General features: G+C 42.6%; 1 protein-coding gene across 1 annotated transcript in view; it reads left to right on the top strand.

Moving 5' to 3' along the window:
• Positions 1-20,212, top strand: part of Shisa6 (shisa family member 6) — a gene marked incomplete at its 5' end in the record, with an annotated part of 297,390 nt that overhangs the window by 127,950 nt on the left and 149,228 nt on the right. The window contains one exon of the mRNA XM_005399742.2: positions 157-252. Coding sequence (XP_005399799.1) covers positions 157-252 — 96 coding nt within the window. The remainder of the gene's footprint in view (positions 1-156; positions 253-20,212) is intronic.

The following is a 20,212-nucleotide window of genomic DNA, read 5'->3' as shown; positions in this document are numbered from 1 at the left end:
TGATATATTACCTTTACTCCGTGGCCATGTCTACCTTCTGACTTAGCCGCTGGTTTGAACATAGCACACCATCAACTTGTACTGAGATGGAGCTGCAATTGTCTTCTGTGTTGGTGTCATGGATGCGTCAGGTAATTCTGCCCCATCTTCTTACAGGGCATTATGGGAAGGATGCTTACCGAAGTGGAGGACCAGATCTCCATAACTTCATCTCATCTGGATTTGTCACATTAGGAAGAGGACACACGAAGGGTACAGTGGAAACCATTTTTTACTAAAATACAGAGGTTGTCTAGGGAACCCCAGTCTGAAATGTGAAGATGGTGTGGCGGCCAGAGGCTTGACTGGGACAGAAATAAGTGGGGAGGTTCCATGCAGCTTGTCCTGGGAGATGCATAGCTTCTGACAGGAGTGACCAGGACATCACATGTGTAACTTTAGAGAGTGATAGACTTCCAAGAGACATCCATCCTGCTCCACCCATGGCAGGGAGCAGGACACAGATACTGGTGGCTGCCCATGGAAGGGGACCACATACAGCATGGTGAAAAACACTACCAATGGATGTGGCAGCATTTATAAAGTGTGTGCTTGCCTCTTGGCTATTCCCTTCCTATTTGAAAGCCACGTTTTATAACCTGACGTCAATGTTCTATCCTGTGGGTTTCCAAACCAGCGTGCATGTGGAGCGTTTAGTGTCCTAAGTGTGTCTCTGTAAAACTCTGATGTGGACACAAAAGTAGAGGTTGTACAGACCTTCAAGCCACAAGATGAAGGCTAATCTAGCATTCTGCAAGCTGCTTTATGACCTAGCTGACAGCTTGCAGAGCATCTGTGCAGGGGGTATGGAATCCTCCTCGATTCTGTCTTTTGTTTAAACAGAGTCCTACTAGTGTTGTGAGCATTCTGTCACATCAAGAGTAACTGGATCCCTAACTCCTTTGATTACCTTCCCAAAACCTGTGTGCTCTTATACACCAAATGTGAATCCTGTTGTTGGGATAGTGTATCCCCGTCTTCCTCCAAAATATGTGTTTGTTTCAAGTGTGAGTGAACAAGGAACTTTACAATATTTTTTTACATTCCACACCTACTTTTTAAATTCCATATGTGATGTTTGTTCATCCTATAGAGAAAAAATAATCTGTATCTGTGTATGTATTTTCTGTTGTGTCTATTTGTGTCTAAATAAAGTTTATTGAGGATACAGGTGGCATTTGTTGCTGCTAAGAGTTGCAGAGTCAAATTGGGACCAGGGGGGAATGGGCTACACAGTGAACCATTGAGAAAGATGAACCTGAGCTTGCCAGCCCATGTGTCATCCATCTCATGACAGTTACCTATACCTGTGAAACAGATTACTATAAAACTTAGCATTTTAAAACAATAATAAACACTTATCTCACATACTCTCCATGAGTTGGGGATTCAGGCATTTCTGAGTTGGGGTCTCTTGTGGGTTTGCAATCATGAAGTCAGGCTGAGCTGCATCATCTGATGGCTGGACTGGGGCTGGAGGATCTGCTTCCAAGATGGTGTACTCATGCGGCACTGACTGTTGGCAGGAAGCCTCACCCCTCCATGTGATAGTCTCTCCATTGAATGGTACAGTATGGTGGCTGGGTATGCTCAGCGTGGGTGAGCTAAGAAAGAGAAAGGTAGAAGCCACAATATCTTTCGTGACCAAGTGTATTGGTTACACAGTAACATTTTCATAAAGTCTTAGAGTTACACAAGTCAGTCCTTTTCAGGGAGAGGTTATCTGTTCAGGGACAAGAATGTCCAGAGCTGAAGATCACTGGGAGCCATTTTAGAGACTATTTTTTTCACACCTGCAACACATGGACTGGAGCTACAGATCTGGATTTTTCAAACAGAACACAGCAACTCTTAACCAAGACTTCTCAGCTGCGTGCTTTCCCGCGTTCATTCCTGCCTCTTGTGGGCAGTTCAGCCTGAAACACCAAACACTCTAAACTGTAGAACTTTTTATGCTTGACAAATATTTAATGAGGCTTGTTATGTGCCAAGGAATATCAAAAAGTAAACAAAATAGAATTCATCCTTATGGAGTTCACATTTCCTTGGGGGAAGAAAACAGAATAAATTCTTGACAATAAATGCAAGGATAAAAATTTAAGTAAGAATACTGAGAGCGCTGTTGCAAAAGCTACTCATGGTAGGCCAGGCTAGCCATCATAGATAAGGTGATGATCAGAGTCTGCCTCCCAGGGAGAAGCCATAGGAAAAGATGAGGCAGAAGCTTTCCTGTCTGAGGAAATGAGAAGGAGGTCTTAAGTGTGTGTGAAGCAGGGCAGAAGAGCTTCAAGGCCCTAGATGGTATTGGGAGGTCACCTGAGACTTGGAGACGAGGTGAGAATGGAAGAAGCTACTGCTTCATGAAGACCTTCCCAGATCCTGCAGAAGGATCCTGGCTGGATCCTTTCTTTCTATCTAAATGGCAGTCTCTGAAGATTAGGTGAAAGATAATCTTTAGGCAGAAGATATGGCCAAACCTCTTCATGAGGTCTGGTGCAGACTGAAAGGAGAGTGAATGTTGAGAAAGGGAGGAGTGTATTTCAGCAGGTGATGAGATCAAAGCAGGGGAAGTGATGTTCATTTTAGGAATCTCAACAAAGGAGTTGGCACCATGGCCGCTCAAACCTGCAGATCTGAGCAGAAGCAGCAGCAGAGCTTAGGGAGTTCTACTGGGAATTCCATCAGGCCACGCCGGTGCCACCTGCTTTACCTCTGACTTGCTGAGAAAGGAATGAAGCCAGGAATTGGTTTTGATGGTCAGGCAAATGCACAGATTTTAGCCAGTGATGATTCTGGGTAAGTAGTCTAGCAGGGATAAGATGGAGCACATTGGTCAGTTCTAGTGGGAGGATGTATAAGATTTCTGAGGTGCTTTAGCTTTGAGGCATGATGAGGGATGAGGGATGACTGAGGAGTGAGTGGCTGAATGCAGCAGAGGAGTGAATCAGAGCTGTGCTCAGAAACCTCCATTAACTTCTTCATGTTGCTGCCTTTCTTGTTTCCAGTGCACTGTGAGTGTTCCACCCAGTGCTTCCCGCATAATCAGGATGTGCTGCTGACCTCCCACAGCGTCTCCCACCCCACCTGCTGGGCTGACCCACCTGCCCCTCTGAACCTCTCTCACCAGCCAGTTTGTCTTGGCACTGTGCTTGCCTCACACAAGGCTTGAAATCAGCTTTTCTTTTCTAGAAAGGAAGGCAAGATGTGGAAGCATAGGCCTCCATGGAACCACAGGCTACCACCCCCACATAAGGATTTAAGCAAGAACTCTCAGACCATTAGTGGAGTGTGGCAAAGTGACCCCTGTACTATTTAACTAAAGCAATCCAGATTAGACATGTGCACAGTCTGGGGAGCCAGGGGAGTGAGTAGGATGAAATATGCTAAGGTATTTGAAGGCTGAACTCCAAGGAAAGCACAGAGCTCAGATGGCGTCCAGTCTCCATGGCAACAGGACAGCCAGAGAGATACAGCAAGAGAGAGGTTCAGGTATGGCTTGCCTAAAAGTGGCCTCCGTGAAGCCAGTACGCCTGGGAGTATTCTTTTCTGTACTTCTCCATGAGGGCAGGATTGGGGAGAGAAGTGGGGGTAGAGTGGGGGCGGGGATAGGACTGGTGAGATTATAGCTGAGGGTACCAGAGCTCTAAGCCCGGGCTGGGGATTCAGCTCAGCGGCAAAGTGCCTGCCTGGCAAGCGCAACGTCGTGAGTTTGGTTCCCGGTACCGGAGAAAAACCAAAAAAACCAAAAAAAAAACAAAAACAAAAACAACAACAACAAAAAAAACACAGAGCTCTAAGCCATCTACTGGAGGTTTTGATCTGGGTACATGGGACAGCTCCTTTCCGTAGGCCTTGCCTGTTGGTTGATTTTTAACATCTGAATATGGGGTGCTCATCCTTATCTGGGTGTGTACAGCCTCATTCAGTGGTATTTTATGTGATCCTGGCCAGCATACCAGGCTGTCCCTAAGTCTTACCCTTAGGGAAATGTGTGACATCAGCACGATTCTGTATTTTGTCATAACTGAATCAACTTCACACTGTGGGTAACTAGAAAAACTGATTGCATCAGAAGCAATCATGGAAGAATGGTGAATTCTACCTTCATCCAGTGAATCCATCTCTCAGCATAACTGCCATTCAAGCAAAATGAAAAGAAATAAGACAAAATATAACCCAGTGCAGTAATGCTGAGAGTGTCTCAGTTGGACACTCCTCTTTGCAAACTCAACCATTTTGCTTAAAGAAAACTGTTCTACAAAACTCCATTTGCCTTGTGGGTCCTGTCAGTAAGAACATGCATCACCCTACAGAAACCAGAATGGATGCTATGACTTTTCTCTGTTAGGCTCAGGACTCTGCTCCCACCTAGTTTCAGCAGCAATTAGACCAGACAGGTTGATGAGAGGATTATAGTGTCCTGGACCCACTTTCCAAGCCACGCACAAGTCCACCTCACAGTTGGCATCACCCAGTTTGTTGTCAGGTACCCCATTTGAAGCAACATGCATGGCATTGCAAAGTCAGGCTATAAGCTAATCATACTGCAAACTAACCAAGCTAACTTGTGGCCAGTACAATCTCTTTTCCTGGCACTGGTCTTGGTACTGACTGGCATTGTCCCTCTTTGGGTTACCTCATTCTGAAAAAGTACTTGGATTGAAATGACACATTAACCTGTGTCTACAAATAATAAGTAAGCTGTCACCCAAATCACACAATCTTGATAAATGGTTTTGCAGGGGAAAATTCCCATTCTCCAAGTCCTGTGCTGAATCTGAAATCATACATGTCCTGTTTAATGTTTGTCTGTCGGCCTGCTGCCACTGGCCCATGCAGGTGCCAGACCATTCCACCAAATCAGTCTTCTGGGCTGATATAAGGAGCAGAGAGATGGGCACAATGCACTGGTAGTCTTTTTGTTTTAGAGAGTTTCAACTGTTCTCCGTAGGCTAAATACGTGTTCCCTTCAAAAGAGGAGTAGTGACTTGGATACAGCTAGATTTCCTAAGGGACAAGAGGAAAAACTTTTTGTGCCTGCAATTTATGGATGCATTCCTTATGCTCAGAATCCACTAACCAAACTCTGCTTTCTAACAGGTGGAGAGGTTGGGTCAGACTGATGTAAAACCTGTTACATCCTGAATCTTGGTGCTGGTTTTAAATTCTCTTTTGGACAAAGACTGAAGATCAGGTTCTGTTTTCCCAGAGTCTGGGTTACCCTGGCAGAGGTCTAGCATCTCTGGGTGACTACTTTTCTTGTTTTCCAATTCCATACTAGTGCCTGATCTGAGCTTTCTGTTGTCATGACTCTGGCCTGAAGTTGCCCCCAGGAGCAGGTTGGTGGCCAGGACAGTCTCTTTTCCTGGCACTGGTCTTGGCACTGACTGCTCACCCAAATTGAGAATCTCCCCTTTCCAGGAGCCAGCCCTTGGCATTTATTCCCCTTTGTGCTCACTGTCAAGAGCCTCACAAGTCTGAACAGCTAAGCTATGGGGCTGAGTCAAATCCCAGGAAGTTAGTAGGACTAGTATCTTTGTGCTAGCTTGTGGCCTTTGGCCAGAAGTAGATGACTGCTCCATCAGTAGCTGCCAGGATTTCTGGGTGGCCTAGAAGTAGAGCATAAGACCAGTGTTCTCAAGACATCATGATGGGGACCATGACTGTGCTTTTATGTGACACTGCTTTTATGAAGATTACCAGGGTAGAATAAAGAAATCCCAGCCCTTCCTACCTAGGTCTCAGCTCCCATCTTACTCCTCTCCAAATAGTAAACAAACTTCCCTCAATAGATGATCATAGGAGGACAAAATAGCAAAAAGAAGAAACTCTTGGGATCAGACATGCTCAGCTCCTGGCTCCACCACTTGCTGTGTGACCTTTACCTCTATGACATTAAGTAAAGTTAAAGTCATTCCCCCGCTACCTCTTAAGACCACCATGGAGGCTGTAGGAGAAACTCATACAGCAGAACACTAAGCAGTCAAACCAGGCAGCTGTTTCTGCTGCTCTGCTTCTGAGTGCTGTAGAATAACGCTAGAGTCAGCAGTAAGAGCACCGTTCAGAATCTAGCTAGAAATGCAGGCTCTCAGGCCACACCTTGACCGACTGAGGCAAAATCAGGATTTCAAAATAACTCTGGGTAATTCACATACACATTAAAATTTGAGAAGCCCCGGTATAATTTTTTTTTGTAAGACCCCCTCAGTGGTCTTCAAGGTCATTTCCATTTCTGACATTAATTTGCTATTCCTTGCACATTGAAGCCAAGTTGTCTCATAACTGAGGAGGAAAATAACTTGACAAGGAATCCCTGAACTGGAAGGGATAATATAAAAAGGCCTCTCAGGACTCCAGTGCCTTGTCCTACATGGGGAGCCAAAAGTGTCAGCACAATCATGGGCATTTGTCCCTCTCCATGAAATTCAAATATTAGTTGACTAACGATGAGAAAGACAGCATCTGCCCTCGAAGTTAAATCCTGTCAAGTAAATGGGAAATGCCATGAAACAGAACCTAAGATGAGCAGGGGGAGTTTAAGAAATCTTAGCTATTGAATGAGAGCATCTTAAATGGACTCTCTCAAGAGACAGGAATTGAAACACACTTTGCAGGGCAGGGAGAATAGGATAAACCAACAGTGGGATAAGACAGACATTTCAGCTGTGGGAGCCTTCTGAACAAAGGCATAGCTATAGAAACACTAGCACGATAGGAGGGGACAACAGAAAAGTGACAAGAGCACAGAACACCTATAGAAAGGCCAAAGGAAATGGATTTTGGAAGGTGAGTTGGAGGCAGAGTTCCTAATCCTCCCAATAATGAAATATAGGTTGAGTTAAAAATTCTACCATCAGCTGGGGAAAGGAGGGAGAAGTGACCGGTGGGGAGAGGTTGATCACTGGGTGTTCCCATGCAGCTGGGTGGAAGAGGCCCTGGCATGTTACTGTACGGTAGGGTGATCGTAGATAACTGTAACATGGTGCATGTTTCAGAGAGTGAGCTGGAAGAGGAGATTTCACGTTTTCAACAACAAGAAATGACAAATGCTTTAAGAGACAGGTTTACCCTAATTTGAGCATTATACAAAATAAACACATGTCAGGACATCTCACAGAACCCCATTAATATGTGTGGTTTTTATTCACATCTTCTTTTTTCTTTCTTTCTTTTTTTTTTTTTGAGAACAAAACTAAGAAGCAAAATAAACACATAAAAAGCAGACTTCTGCATGTGGCTCATTCAAGAGACAGCTGTAGAAATCTGAGGATTGAGTCTCTGGCCTCCATTCCTCTCGCCCAGTGTGGCCCCCTTGCATGAACTGTGGGGTGACTCAGATTGCAGAGCTGAAGTGCAGAGTGAGCTCGTGGACACAGTGCTCCAGAGACTCAGCGGAGGCCTGTGTTGTGGATAGCTTCATTGTCAGGCCCCAGTTTCCTCATCCAACCCAGAGCACTGAGGATTAATCAGACCCCTTGTTACCTGATATTCTGGGGAAGGCTCAGGATAAAATAACCCCTCAACAAAGAACTACTGCACACAATAAATCAAGGTGTTTTTCCTTCAGAGGCATCTTTTGGATTTGAGCACCTTATGCATTCTAAGAGTGGCCTGTTTGCCTTTACTCCGGAGTATCAGTGGGAAGACCCTTTTGATATGAGGACAGTGTTGGGGAGAGGTAATTTTTTTTTCCAAGGTTAACAGCACATTGTTCATATCTCATAGCTGAAAGCCTTTCTAGCAGCAATTCATAAATGCACAGCCTGGCTTCAGAGGGGCCAGAGCTTATAAAGTATTTATTCCTTGAATAGGATGAATGTCAGATTCTTGTTCTCTGTATCTCTTTTCCCAGTGAATCATTTTTGCTTTTGCCCCGGGTGAGTAATTCTGGGAGGGGACGTAATGATTTTCTGGGATTTTACTATGAGCAATTGAACGCAGAGGCCTGAATCCATTCAACTTTAATGTGCAGCCCATGGCGCGGACACTAGCTATGTCCAGACCAGAGTGGGGCAGATTAAGCAGAAGCCTATGCTGGTGCAGATGAAGACATGGGGTCCTAGAATGAGACAAGGGGAAGCCAAAAATGTGGACAGCTGGACAGCAGTGGGGTGATGAAATCTAAGCCAGAATCCACAGAGAAGGCCCCGTGTGGCTAGGGCCAAGGCAGGTGTGGTCTTTGGCAACCTTGGGCAGGAATAGTGGTGATGAATCAAATGAGCAGAATAAGGAGCCCCCACTGCCCCTCCTTCGTGGAAAAGGAGAGTACTGAGAGGCTTTTAGGTATCTCCCTTCAGACTATTGTTCTGCCCAAATTATGTCATATTAGTCTTTTCTTAACCTTTGAGACATTTTTAGACTTGAGGAAGCCTCCTTTAAGATAACGCTACCTTTACCAAGGTAGAGCCGAGTTTGTGGTTGCATACTCCTGTATGCCTCTTGGTGAGGTGAAGGTCCTAACTGTGGCTGGCTTTCTAACCCCAGCCTGCTCTCCCCTGAGTGGTGCTAACTCCGCAGCCACGTAGTTGTTCCAGCAGAACCTTACAGACTATGTACTATTCTTAACATCTTTGTTTCCTCACCACCCACATCCGAGGCCATTGCCGTTCCATTTCCCTCCCTCGAACATATACATCACTGTCCCTTTTATGGCTAGCCTCCCAGTCTGTGCCTCATTGCTTTCCATCCAGACAACTTGCAAAGGTTGGCTATGTTGAGAGTCCATTCTTGCCTCCCACATCCTGTCCTCTGCTGAACAAGTGATTTAACCTGACTTAATCCAGTTTATCTGTGGTGCCTAACCTCAGATCTGTTCTGACTCCCTATTTTGCAAAACCTCAGAGGTTCTCTGTGGGATCCAGAATCTTAAATATTAAGATTTAAGAACTGTGGAATAAGCTTGCCCATCAGAAAATTACTGGCTGAGTTCAAAACTCTCAGAAGGCAGTGTGAGCACACTCTTTCTCCATTCTTCTGTTACTCAACTGGCAACCTCACTCACGACCAAAACACTCAATGACCTGCACCATCCACCCCCTGCTAACTGTGCCAGTCTTTTTCTTGCTAACTGTACTCCAGCCAGCACTGACTTCCTTTATATCCTAATCCCCTTAGGGCCTTTGCAAGGCTCCTCCTTCTTCTATAACAGTCTTCTCCATTAATCACTATTGGACCAGTACAGTCTTGTTCAGGTCTCGGCTTGTTTTTTTTTTTTTTTTTTTTTTTTTTTGGTTTTTCTCCGGTACCGGGAACCGAACTCACGACCTTGCGCTTGCCAGGCAGGCGCTTTTTGCCGCTGAGCTAAATCCCCAGCCCCCAGGTCTCGGCTTGAATTTCCCTTTCTCACATCTTCTTTGTCCTCATCCCTTTTTCACTAATAACAGACTTCCATCAAATAGGTGATTTATAAACAATAGAAATGTATTTAGTTCATGGTTCTGGAAGCCAGCAAGAGACAGAGGGGGTACTGGTGAGGACAACATGCTGTATCCTCGATGTGGCAGAGGGCATCATTTACGTGATGAGGGAGCATGCACATGCGTGGAGGAAGCAGTCATCCTTCATAAAGACCCCACTGCCACAGCAGTGGCATTAATCCATTTATAAGGGCAGAGCCTGTATTTGCACATATAGATCTAACTCAGTATTCTCCCCATGACTGCTTAATAATCCATTCTGCTATACCATCATCCATATAGCCAGGACTAGCCCCACAGTTTACTTTCTTTATACTGGCTTTTTATTTTTAGAACTTTTTATTTGGAAATAATTTCAGAAATATGAAACTTGTAAAAGCAGTGCAAATGATTCCTGCATTCCCTTCAAATTTTAACATCTTACCACATCTGATTTATCATTTTCTCTTTACCTTTCTATCTCTTTATCTATAGATGCACACACAAATATATACATTGATTAGATATACATGTATTTTTCTAAATTTATGTAGGGCTGGGGATGTGGCTTAATGGTAGAGGTCTTGCCTTGCATGCACAAGGCCCTGGTTTTGATCCCAAGCACTGCAAAAACAAAACTAAACAAATAAATAAATGTAACTTTCTTTCTTAAATATTTGACAGTAAGTCGCAAATATTATGTTCCTAAACTCCTAAAGCCTGAAGTGTGTATCTCCTCCAATCAAGGATATTCCTTTTATAACCACAGGGTGATTATCTAAATCAGAATGTTAACATCAATGAAATACCAGTACCTAATCTATGATTTACATTCAAATTATGGAATAAGATACCACTATAGTAAAGACAAAAATGTTTTTCCTGGGCAGGCTAGTATATTATTAGGTTTATTTTGTAAGTATTTGACTGTCTTTGTATAGATGGGGTTTTTCTATCATTATGTCCTTTAACTGGTTGTTCGAGTATGTAGGTGCTATCAGTTTCTGTATATTACTTGTATGTCCTGCTACTTTAGTTATTTCTTTCATTGTTGGAGTTATTTTTATCATTACTATTTCCAGTATACTGTCATATTATATGCACATAGAAGCAGTTTTATTTCCATATTTCTAATTGATTTCTTTTGTCTGATTATGTTGGCTTATTGTCACTAGTACAGTGTTGAGCTGGAGAGATAAAGGACATACTTCCTTTATTTCTGATGTTAGTAACAATGTTCATAGACTGTCTTTAGGACTAAGGTAGGTAGAAAGAAATAATACATAGCCAGCTAGATAGACAGGCAATAAGATACATAAATATGTAGATGTAGATTGATTCATGTCAAGAAAGTGTTCCTTATTCTTACTTTCTTAAGGTTTTTATTGTTCTTAATCAGAAATAGGTGTTGAATCCTGTTACAAGCTTTTTCAGCATTAGGAGAATAATCATATGATTTTCCTTGAGATTCATTAACATGATAGAAAATAGTAATGGATTTTCTATAGAAACATGTGTTTCCATATATGCATTTATTGCTCACTCCCTCTGTTTTTCCTTTGAATTTTGTCCGGTCATCTCTTGGTTGGATGAAGTTCATTTTCCAATAGATTGCTCAAGAAGGGCTTATTAATTCATAGCTCCCTAAGTCCTATCTTGAATTTTGCTGTGTATACGTGCCATTTGAAAGAAAGTCTGCCTGGTTATAAAATTGTAGGTTCAAGCTTTCTTTTCTTGAGTTTCTTTTTAAACGCTGCTCTATTGTTGTCTTACTTTGCATGATTTTTCAAAAAAATCTGATGACACTTTAATTCTTCTGATCTTGTAAGCTATTTGATCTTTTTTGCTTAAAGCCTTGAGAGATTTTTGATTTTTATCTTTAAAGTGTATTAGTTTTACTAGGACATCACCATCTCATGATTAAGACAGATATCAAAAGTCCATCTCTCTGAGCTCTGACTTCTTTGCTCACTTTGCCACAGATTCCTACCCCTACCCTGTTCTATTGATTCCCTGGGATTCTTTCACATCTGTCCGCTTTCTCAGCATAAACTTTTGTCATGTCATTTCCAATTTAACAGCTGTACCTTTACCCATACTGCTCTTCCTCTTCCCACAGTTCATTGCCAAGTCTGTCTTCCTTTAATGTAATTTTCAGCAAATCAAATCATACTTCTGCTCAAAATCCTAGAGTAGCCCCCAATTCTTATATTTCTTCTATTACTTAGGCGTGTAACTCCCCACTTTCCTAATCATTCTGATTATCTTTCCACTCAGTGAAAACTTTGTATGGATAGCCTTGCTTGTGTGCCTTACCTTGTAATGGATGGGCACTTTTTCTATACCTACCAGTATGAGGCCCAAAATATTTGATTTCCCACATTGTCACTTACTTTAAATGCTACTTGTACTTTATTACTGTATGTAAGTCTTGCTTTTCATTTACATTTAGTCCCAAAACACTGACTGTTTCTGGCATACCAGTTTTTAGAGTATTTGTTACCTATAATCATACTTAATTATTTGCATATATATCAGTTCTTTCCAGTGCAGCTGTTAGCTCTTTGGTTAGATTTAGGGCAATTGTTTAGGGCAAAGAGACTAAGTCTTACCTGGGGACCTCTATATCTAACTCTTGTTACAAAACCCAACACTTGCCCATGTGTTTGGCACTTAAATACTTAAGTATATAAAGAGTTTTCATAACTTTTAGGGGAGAGTGCATAATAAGTCTTCTTAAACCCAGTTGTATGTAATAGAGTTCCATGGTCAACAAGGTCACTAAAATAATATGCTGTGTTGGGCTCACAATAAATAATTTTGTGCTTAACACTAGTGAAAGTTTTTTTTTCCACACAACTTTTCCTGTAGGTTTGGACAGTTCATCACCAGCTTTATTTTTTTCTTTTTGAGATAGGGTGTTTCTATGACTGTGTCACAAATTAATTGCACAGGCTGGACTTGAACTTGTGATCCTCCTGCCTCAGCTTCCCAGAGTGCTGGAATTATAGGCATGTGCTACCATGCCTGGCTTAGAAAATCCTCTAAAGCAAATGGTCTCTATTTGGTGCTGCAGAAATCAAGACCAACAATGAAGAAATTCCACCACCCTATAGCCACACTAGAACGCAGCAGAGGAAGAAGAGAAGTGGACATGGGTTTCTGAAGGCCTCCATCCTGACGTTACATGTCATGCCCACTCACATGCACACACATCAGTGGCTAAAGCAATTTTTGTGCCAGATTGAACACAATGAAGATGATGGAACACAGTGTCCAAAGGAGAATGACTTCTCCAGTCCTCCAGAAAAAAAGGAAAATAGGATACAGTCATAAACTCTAGTAACATTAGAGTCACAAATTCAGTTTCCTGTCTTTCCTGCACACAGAATGTACTCACACTTTCTCCAAGCAAAGAAATCCCAAGTGCTCACTAGTGATGGCTTTGCTTTTAGGGCCCATAATCACTGAGCGATACACAGTGATCTCTACATCAGGTTCACAGGGTATCCTTCTTAATACCTTTGTAAATCTGTAAGCTACAAATCTCCACACAAAAGGAAAACATGTTTCCCTCCACACGCGTGTAGCAGAGTGGGCACAGGAAACCCGCAACACACTTCCATTCAGGATGAGGTGGCCATCGCCCAGTACTGGACTTTGCTATCTTTAGAGTCTCGTTGAGCAGTGTAGAGTGCACGTAATTGAGTGAGTGAGGAATGTTTTCTTGATTAGACTGCAGTTCTGCTTTCTGGAAGGGCTTCCTTGTTCACTGTTTGCTGCAGCTCCTATCTGCTCTCTGCGAGGTTTCCCATTTTCCATTCTCTCCTTTGGTCATCTAGCAAATGGGAGTTGGAGGACTGCCTTCCCTCTACAGATTTCTCAGCTCGCCAACTTCCGCTGGAGGGTCAGAGTAGCAGGGATTGTTTGAGGTCCTTAAGAGTAGCAGCTTTCCTGTTCTTTTGGCAAACTAACTGTTCAATAATGAGCTACTTTACCTATTTGATTCCAGGCTGTTTCATATGCCAGTGAACCTACATAGGTCTTGTTTGCTTTGCTTCTGGAGCCATATCTCTTTCTCTACTTCCTAAGAGGTATTTTAAGCACTAAGTCACATTGCCTGGTTGACATGCTGTCCTTCTCATTAATGAGGCTGGGGAAGGAGACCGTAGACAGTGTCTCCTCAGTTTCCATTCTTATCTCATGAACATAAACAAGCCATATTGGCCAGCTCGACTTCAAAAGTGCAAAGAAATGGATATTCATCTGTGCAAAGGAGAAACAGATCAACTAGTGAACATTCTGGGGCATGTCACTTCTGGATGGAAACTCTGGGCTCCGTGAGACAACGGGGCAGGTCTCAGCAAGGGAGCAAGCAGTAACACTGACCAGAAGATGCAGAAGGTACAGGCAGGTGCTCCCTGAAGTTCAGTTTAAATCAAGGTTGGACACAGAGCTGGAGTGCTGGTTGTTGCAGACTGTGGAAAGGACTGTGATGTTTCTCCTGGAAACTCCTGAAGCTCATGGCCTCTCATCTTTTGACCTGGGTACCCTGAAGCCACTCCCTCCTGGGGAAAGAAAGTTGAAAGAAAACTCACCCCCATGTAGTTTGGGATCCCCAAAATTAAAACCTCTGAAGACCACTCTTGTGGTGGTTATTCTGTTACAAGAGTCTGCCTCAAAGTCTTCATAAAGCACCCTACTATAACTTCACATTACTTTAGTTAAACCCTCTCCAGTGAATGTAGATCACTAGAATCACTCAATTTGTTAAGGAATAATTGCTCCCAAGACTAAGATTTGCCACGAGGAAGTGCAGGAGCCATGAGGGAATAGGATGGAGTCTGATCATCTCCTCACACTGCTGCAAATACTGCTTAAGAGCCACTACACTGCAAAAAGTGCTGGGGACCTATTTGTTTTATTGATTTATTTCATTCCTTTGTACTTCTCAGGTTCAGGGGCTCATTCTGGAAGTTTTAATGGCACAACAAAATTGCGGGCTCTGTTATTGATGAGATAAAATTGTGGGAGAGAGGTCAAAGACTCATTGACTCCATATCCACAGAGGGCCTGGAAATACTCCAGCCAGTGGGTTTGCCTGATTTTCAAGGCTGTCATCAGGGTGGGAGTGGGCGTGGAGTGGCTAAGGCAGGTGCTGAGGCACAGCCAGCCTCTTCTTTGTTTTGATTAATTGGTTTCTCTTTTGTTTTGTGGAACTTGACAGCACTGGTTGTGGCTTTTTGTGGTTGACTACCCCCGTAGTACCTAATTACAGAGGAGATTTTTAAAAGCAACAATGAACACATTTTCTAAATATGTTCTCAATCCACTCACTCCCTTGGTAATTGGAAGCAGAGGGAAAGGAGGGCTGGATGGTAGTCCCAGGGGCCTCCTGTCAAGCAGTCCCGGTCCAGTCCCCCTGAGGCCACTCAGGAACACTCTTGCTCGAAGCTGCAAGGCTTGAAAGCAGGGGCGGCGCCCTGGGCTCTGAGGCCGCACCCCAGCACATAAGGCTCTTACACTTGGTTTTTTTCTCCTGCACATGAGGGCTGAGGTGCTGTTCACAAGCTAGGTAGGAAATTGTACACTTTCACTGAATAAGTGGTTTTATGCCAAAAGAGAAATTAAAATATCAAGCATCTTCTAAGGAGATCAAAGCCAGACTCAGTTACTGCTCCTAAAACAGGGAATTGTGGGGCTCCTGTCTTTGTCCTTTGAATGAAATGATTAATCGCAAGAGTACTAACATAGTTTTACTCATTCATTCACTCATTCGTTTTACTGTATGCATTTGACCTTGTGCGAAGCACCAAGAGTGTCCATCGACAAGAATCTCTCTAGGCAGAGAGTGAGAACATGGAGCAAGAGTCCTCTTCAGGGCCTCTGAATTCTGATGAGAGTGGAAATCATTCAGAGGATTTGTACCTATATGGAGCTGGGGATTTAGCTCAGTGGCAAAAGCGCCTGCCTGGCAAGCGCAAGGTCGTGAGTTCAGTTCCCAGTACCGGAGAAAAACCAAAAAAAAAAAAAAAAAAAAGGGAACCTATGTATCCCAATGCCCTGGCAGCATGGACAAGAAATTGCTCTCAGCTCCCTCTTAATGGAGGAAGGAAAAAAGAAGATGCCTATGGCCTGGGACTATCAAGCATGGCTCTGTGTGTTTGGCTGTCCTCCTCTACTTTCCTTCTCACTATTGAGAAGGGCCTGGAATTCTCTAGTGACTATAAGCTACAGGCCAGTGTAAGAAGTGAATCATAGTGTCTGTTGAATTGGAGAGACTCTGATAAGAATGGAAAGATGTCCAAGCACATACAACAATGTCCTGTTGTACCACACACACACACACACACACACACACACACGCACACACACACATACATACCATCAGTGTTACTTTCTCAAAAACTGCACTGAAGTTGTGAGTTATTTTATAGCACAAATAAGACCTTGTATCTTGGATAGACTTTCTATCTCTTTTTCTATCACATTAACAAAATACCCTAGACCAGGAAATTTATGAAGTAAAGAGATTTATTTTGGTTTATGATTCTGAAGCCTGGGAAGTTCAGGAGCACCGTACTGGAATTTGCTTGTTATCTGATGAGGGCCTTCTGGCTGGGTCATAGTATGTTGGAGGGTTTCACATGGCGAAATAGAGCAGACACCTCTCAAGTGACATCACTTTTCTATGAAAGACACTCTTGTGAAAACCCATTAATCCTCTGATAGCCTTCGTGACCCTGTTATCCACCAAAAGTTCCACCTTTCAAATGTCATCAACATATGACTTTCCACTCATGAAATTTGGGGGACACATTCAAACCACAACATTACACCCTTAGGTTTCTTTTTTTTTTTTTTCTGGTACCAGGAATCGAACTCACGACCTTATGCTTGCCAGGCAGGTGCTGTGCCGCTGAGCTAAATCCCCAGCCCCCATTGCACCCTTAGGTTTACCTATGACCTCTATGTTTTCCCCCTCCTACTACCAGAGGCTGTGCAGCTTTCCACAAAAACTCCTGTGTGGAGCTCCCATGAGAACAGCCGTGTGCCTCTCCCCACCCTCTACCTTCTGCCCAAGAGCAGTCTTACCCAAATCCTTTCATCAGGACCCCTCTTCAACTTTACTGCAGAATACGACAATGATTTGCAACTGTAGTTGCATATCATACTCATCATAACTTTAAAAATATGCTTCTGAAAGTTCCCATCCAATACCTTCTGTATCACAATCAGCAGAATTAGGAATCTGTAACTTTGATAAGCTTGCAAGGTTGATTTTTGATATACAGCTGTAATCAGCATTTCTCAAACTGCCATGGATATCTGGATTGGTTGAAGATGTTGTTAAAATGCAGATTCTGATCCAGTAGGTCTGGAGTGGACCTGAAATGTGGCATTTCTAACAAGCCTGTGCATTTGCTGCTGGTCTACAAGCAAACTTTAGGTAGAAAAGGTTTACATTTAGGGTTCTCAACCCTGGCTCCATGTTAGCATCATGGAGGGAGCTTTTAAAAATCTTTTTGCCAGGGCTACTATAAATCCTAGTTTCTGAGTCTCAAATTCAAAAATAAGTAATTTCTGTGGCATTGTAGGTGATAATATTGTTCAGCCCTTCTGGAGAACCACTGAACTGAACTTTTTCCCCACAAGAGTAGATCTGTGATTTAACTGCTCAACTCCCACCCCAATCATACTCCTTCCCCTTACACTCCCATATCTATTTGCAAGACAGCTAGGCACTGCATATGTTTTTTCTAGACATCTAGACAACATATATTATCATCACAGAAGATTTCATTGACATTTGTCCCTTCCTATAGATAACCAAAAGCAATGGTAGCAAAGTCTGTGCATCCAGTCTATTCCCTTTGCACAGAGAATTAATTCGCAATTGTTGTTTAATGCCTTCCTGGTTTCTCTCCCTCTCCTGGAGGAACAATACATGACACATGTGCCACCACATAGGTCAGAATACATAGACACACTATGAATTTGAGATTAACCTCTCACATAATTCCAGCTTTCCTATCATTTCATACTTCCTGGTGTTTAAAGACTTTAAGAAATTAATATATTGATTCCCTATCTTCAGTATCATCCTTACTGCAGGGCTTGCCTACATGACATTGCTCAGAACATCCGTAAGTACCTTCGAGCCAGCTCCTACTTTTCTTTCAGTTCGTTCTTGTCTCTGAAATGTTAGGCAGTATAATTTTAGGCAACTTCTGTGTGTTGCATAGGAATGTCTACTGTGATCCTTGGTGCACTGTTCACTATTCATTGATTTTCTCTTCTGTTTTCCCCACTGTACTGTGACTTCCTTACGAGTGGGAGTGCTTTCCCCACTTCTCAATCTGCATCACAATGCCACGTTCTGAGCACATCGCTCCAAACATAGCAGAAGCTTGGACAACATTTTATTGAATCCATAAAGGGTTGCTCTTCTTTTTCTACTCTTTTTTTGTTCTAGCTTCTCTGTTAGGTTGTAGAAAAGGTACAGAAAATTATCTGTTTTAGCATAATTCTGAGTGGCATATTTGCTCAAACCAGCTCATACCCAATGAGAATATAATTGGAATACCCAGTCCTTCCACAACCCTGCCAATCATCCTGCTGTGTAAATAGGCACAGGTGATTGGTCGTAATCAAAGTCATTAGGGTAGTTCTGGAACGATCCTGCTGCCATATGTAGATAATTATGGCAGAAGTCTCAATTTTGGATGTTAGCCAATCTAAATAGCATTAGCATGAGGAATTTGCATAGAACAAAAGAAACAGGACAGCACGCATTTGGACATAAATAATAATGGCTGGCACTTATGTAACATTTCCTATGTGTTGGCATTCTTATAAGCACTTTCCATATATTAACTCATTTACTCAATATAGCAGCCCTAGGAGATAAGAACTATCAGTATATAAATTATATAGATGCAGAAACCAAGGCGCAGGGATTTAGGTAACTTGGCAATGATTGTACAGTTAGTCAATGGAGTCTCTATTGGATCTAGATAAAATAGAAGTCCCAACTTTAAACTATTCACTCCACTGCTGCACTGCACTGGAGTGGGTTCCTTCCAAGAAACATCTGTCAAGCTTCTCACTATAACTCTGTTTGCATTCGCTGTAGTTCATGTGTTCATGAAAACAGATCTAACTTGATCCTTGTGTATAGATTGAATGATCAGCATTCTCTGTCTTCTTTGAATAGCAGTGCTCAAACTTTAAGGATATCCACTTCCCTCCCTCTCTGACTCCTTTCCTTCCTTCCTCCTTCTTCTCACTCTTTCTCACATACAAACACACACGCACACACAGACACAAACACACACACACACAGACATCTTGTAGAAAATTCACATTTTGGAACCTTCAGTAGACAAATTCCCATAAAAACAAATAGGCTTATTCAGAGTAAAAACAATGCTGTTACTTTCCTGCAGTTCTATTTCCTTTTAGAGATAGGACTGGAGTGCTGGAATGAGGAATTTGGTTCATGACTTCGGAGGGTAAAGTCTTCCCGTCAATGAGTTTGCCCTTTGTTATTAATAGATAGCTCTTTCCTGGGTCCACCTTGAACTAAGATCCCCCTCCTGTGCTCTCTGGTGTATGGTCTCATTTTTGGCTCTATGAAGAGAACTAGAGAGAGGAGGTCCCTATCTCACATCCAGGAACCCGACTATGGAACAAATCTGTCCTCATCTCTGCAGGTCCCATCTTTTATACAGTGTGACATTTGTACCACCTTTTGTATAAAGTGTGCTCATGTTGGAAACACCCAGAGTGGGAATAATATTTTTGTATGGCCATTTCTTCCATTATATGGTCTCCGTGATATCTGCAATCAAGTATGACCTGATGTGCTGGGACCAGGTATGTACACTGCCTCCTTCCCATCTTTGAGACCAGCTGGAGTAGCTGGGACTTTTAACAAAGTTCTGTATGACAGACTCTTCTTTGAAATAAAAATTAATAAAGTAAGGACTCACAATAGTTCGTATACCCTCCTCCTTATTACCACATGGGAAATCACTAGAACTTATCTTTAAAAAATACATGTAGTGTCAGCATCTCTCAGACAGTAGTTCTCGTTAGTGTGGCCACCACATCAGCAGCATCAGGTACACAAAAAACCTTGTTAGAAATGCAGATCCAGACTTACTGAATCAGAAACTCTGGGGTTGGGGGTCAGCATGTGTGTTTTAATTTAGCCTCCAGGTGATTCTGATGAATGCTAAAATTTGAGAACCACTGTCATATAAAATTAAGACATTTAATCAAAGCATGCTTTATAACCTAAATTATAGGTTGGTAGACATCTAGACAGTGAAGAATATGGATGCAAAGAATACACCAAAATAGCATCACGTCTTTAAAGATTATATCAGCTGATATTACTTAGAAACGTAGCTGTATACCAAGCATGAATATTTTGTCAAATACAGAGCTAGACATAAACTGCTGGGAAACTGAAGCTTTCTGTTCCTTACTGACCCCAGAAAAATACCTCCACGGTTCACAAACCACCATTTGCACATTGATTTAGGCAGGTAGTGTGTGACAGGAGGTGAATTTTTAATTCAGGTGTTTCTCACTCGGAAGAGCTCAGCTCTCCTCCTTGCTCACAGGTGCCTTATCGAAGTGATGATATTAAAACTGTGGAAATTCTGAAAGCTAATTCATCCAGCTGGCTGTAATCACCCAGGGAGATAGGACACACTGCAAGACTGTAAAGAGTGGGGCTGTGGTCAAGTTCGAATGTTATTGCTTTT

Source organism: Chinchilla lanigera, unplaced genomic scaffold (assembly GCF_000276665.1).
Source record: "Chinchilla lanigera isolate Chin_1 unplaced genomic scaffold, ChiLan1.0 scaffold00066, whole genome shotgun sequence".
Lineage (NCBI taxonomy): Eukaryota > Metazoa > Chordata > Mammalia > Rodentia > Chinchillidae > Chinchilla > Chinchilla lanigera.
The sequence above is the reverse complement of the archived record's forward strand: the minus strand, read 5'-3'. Positions and strand labels throughout refer to the sequence as shown.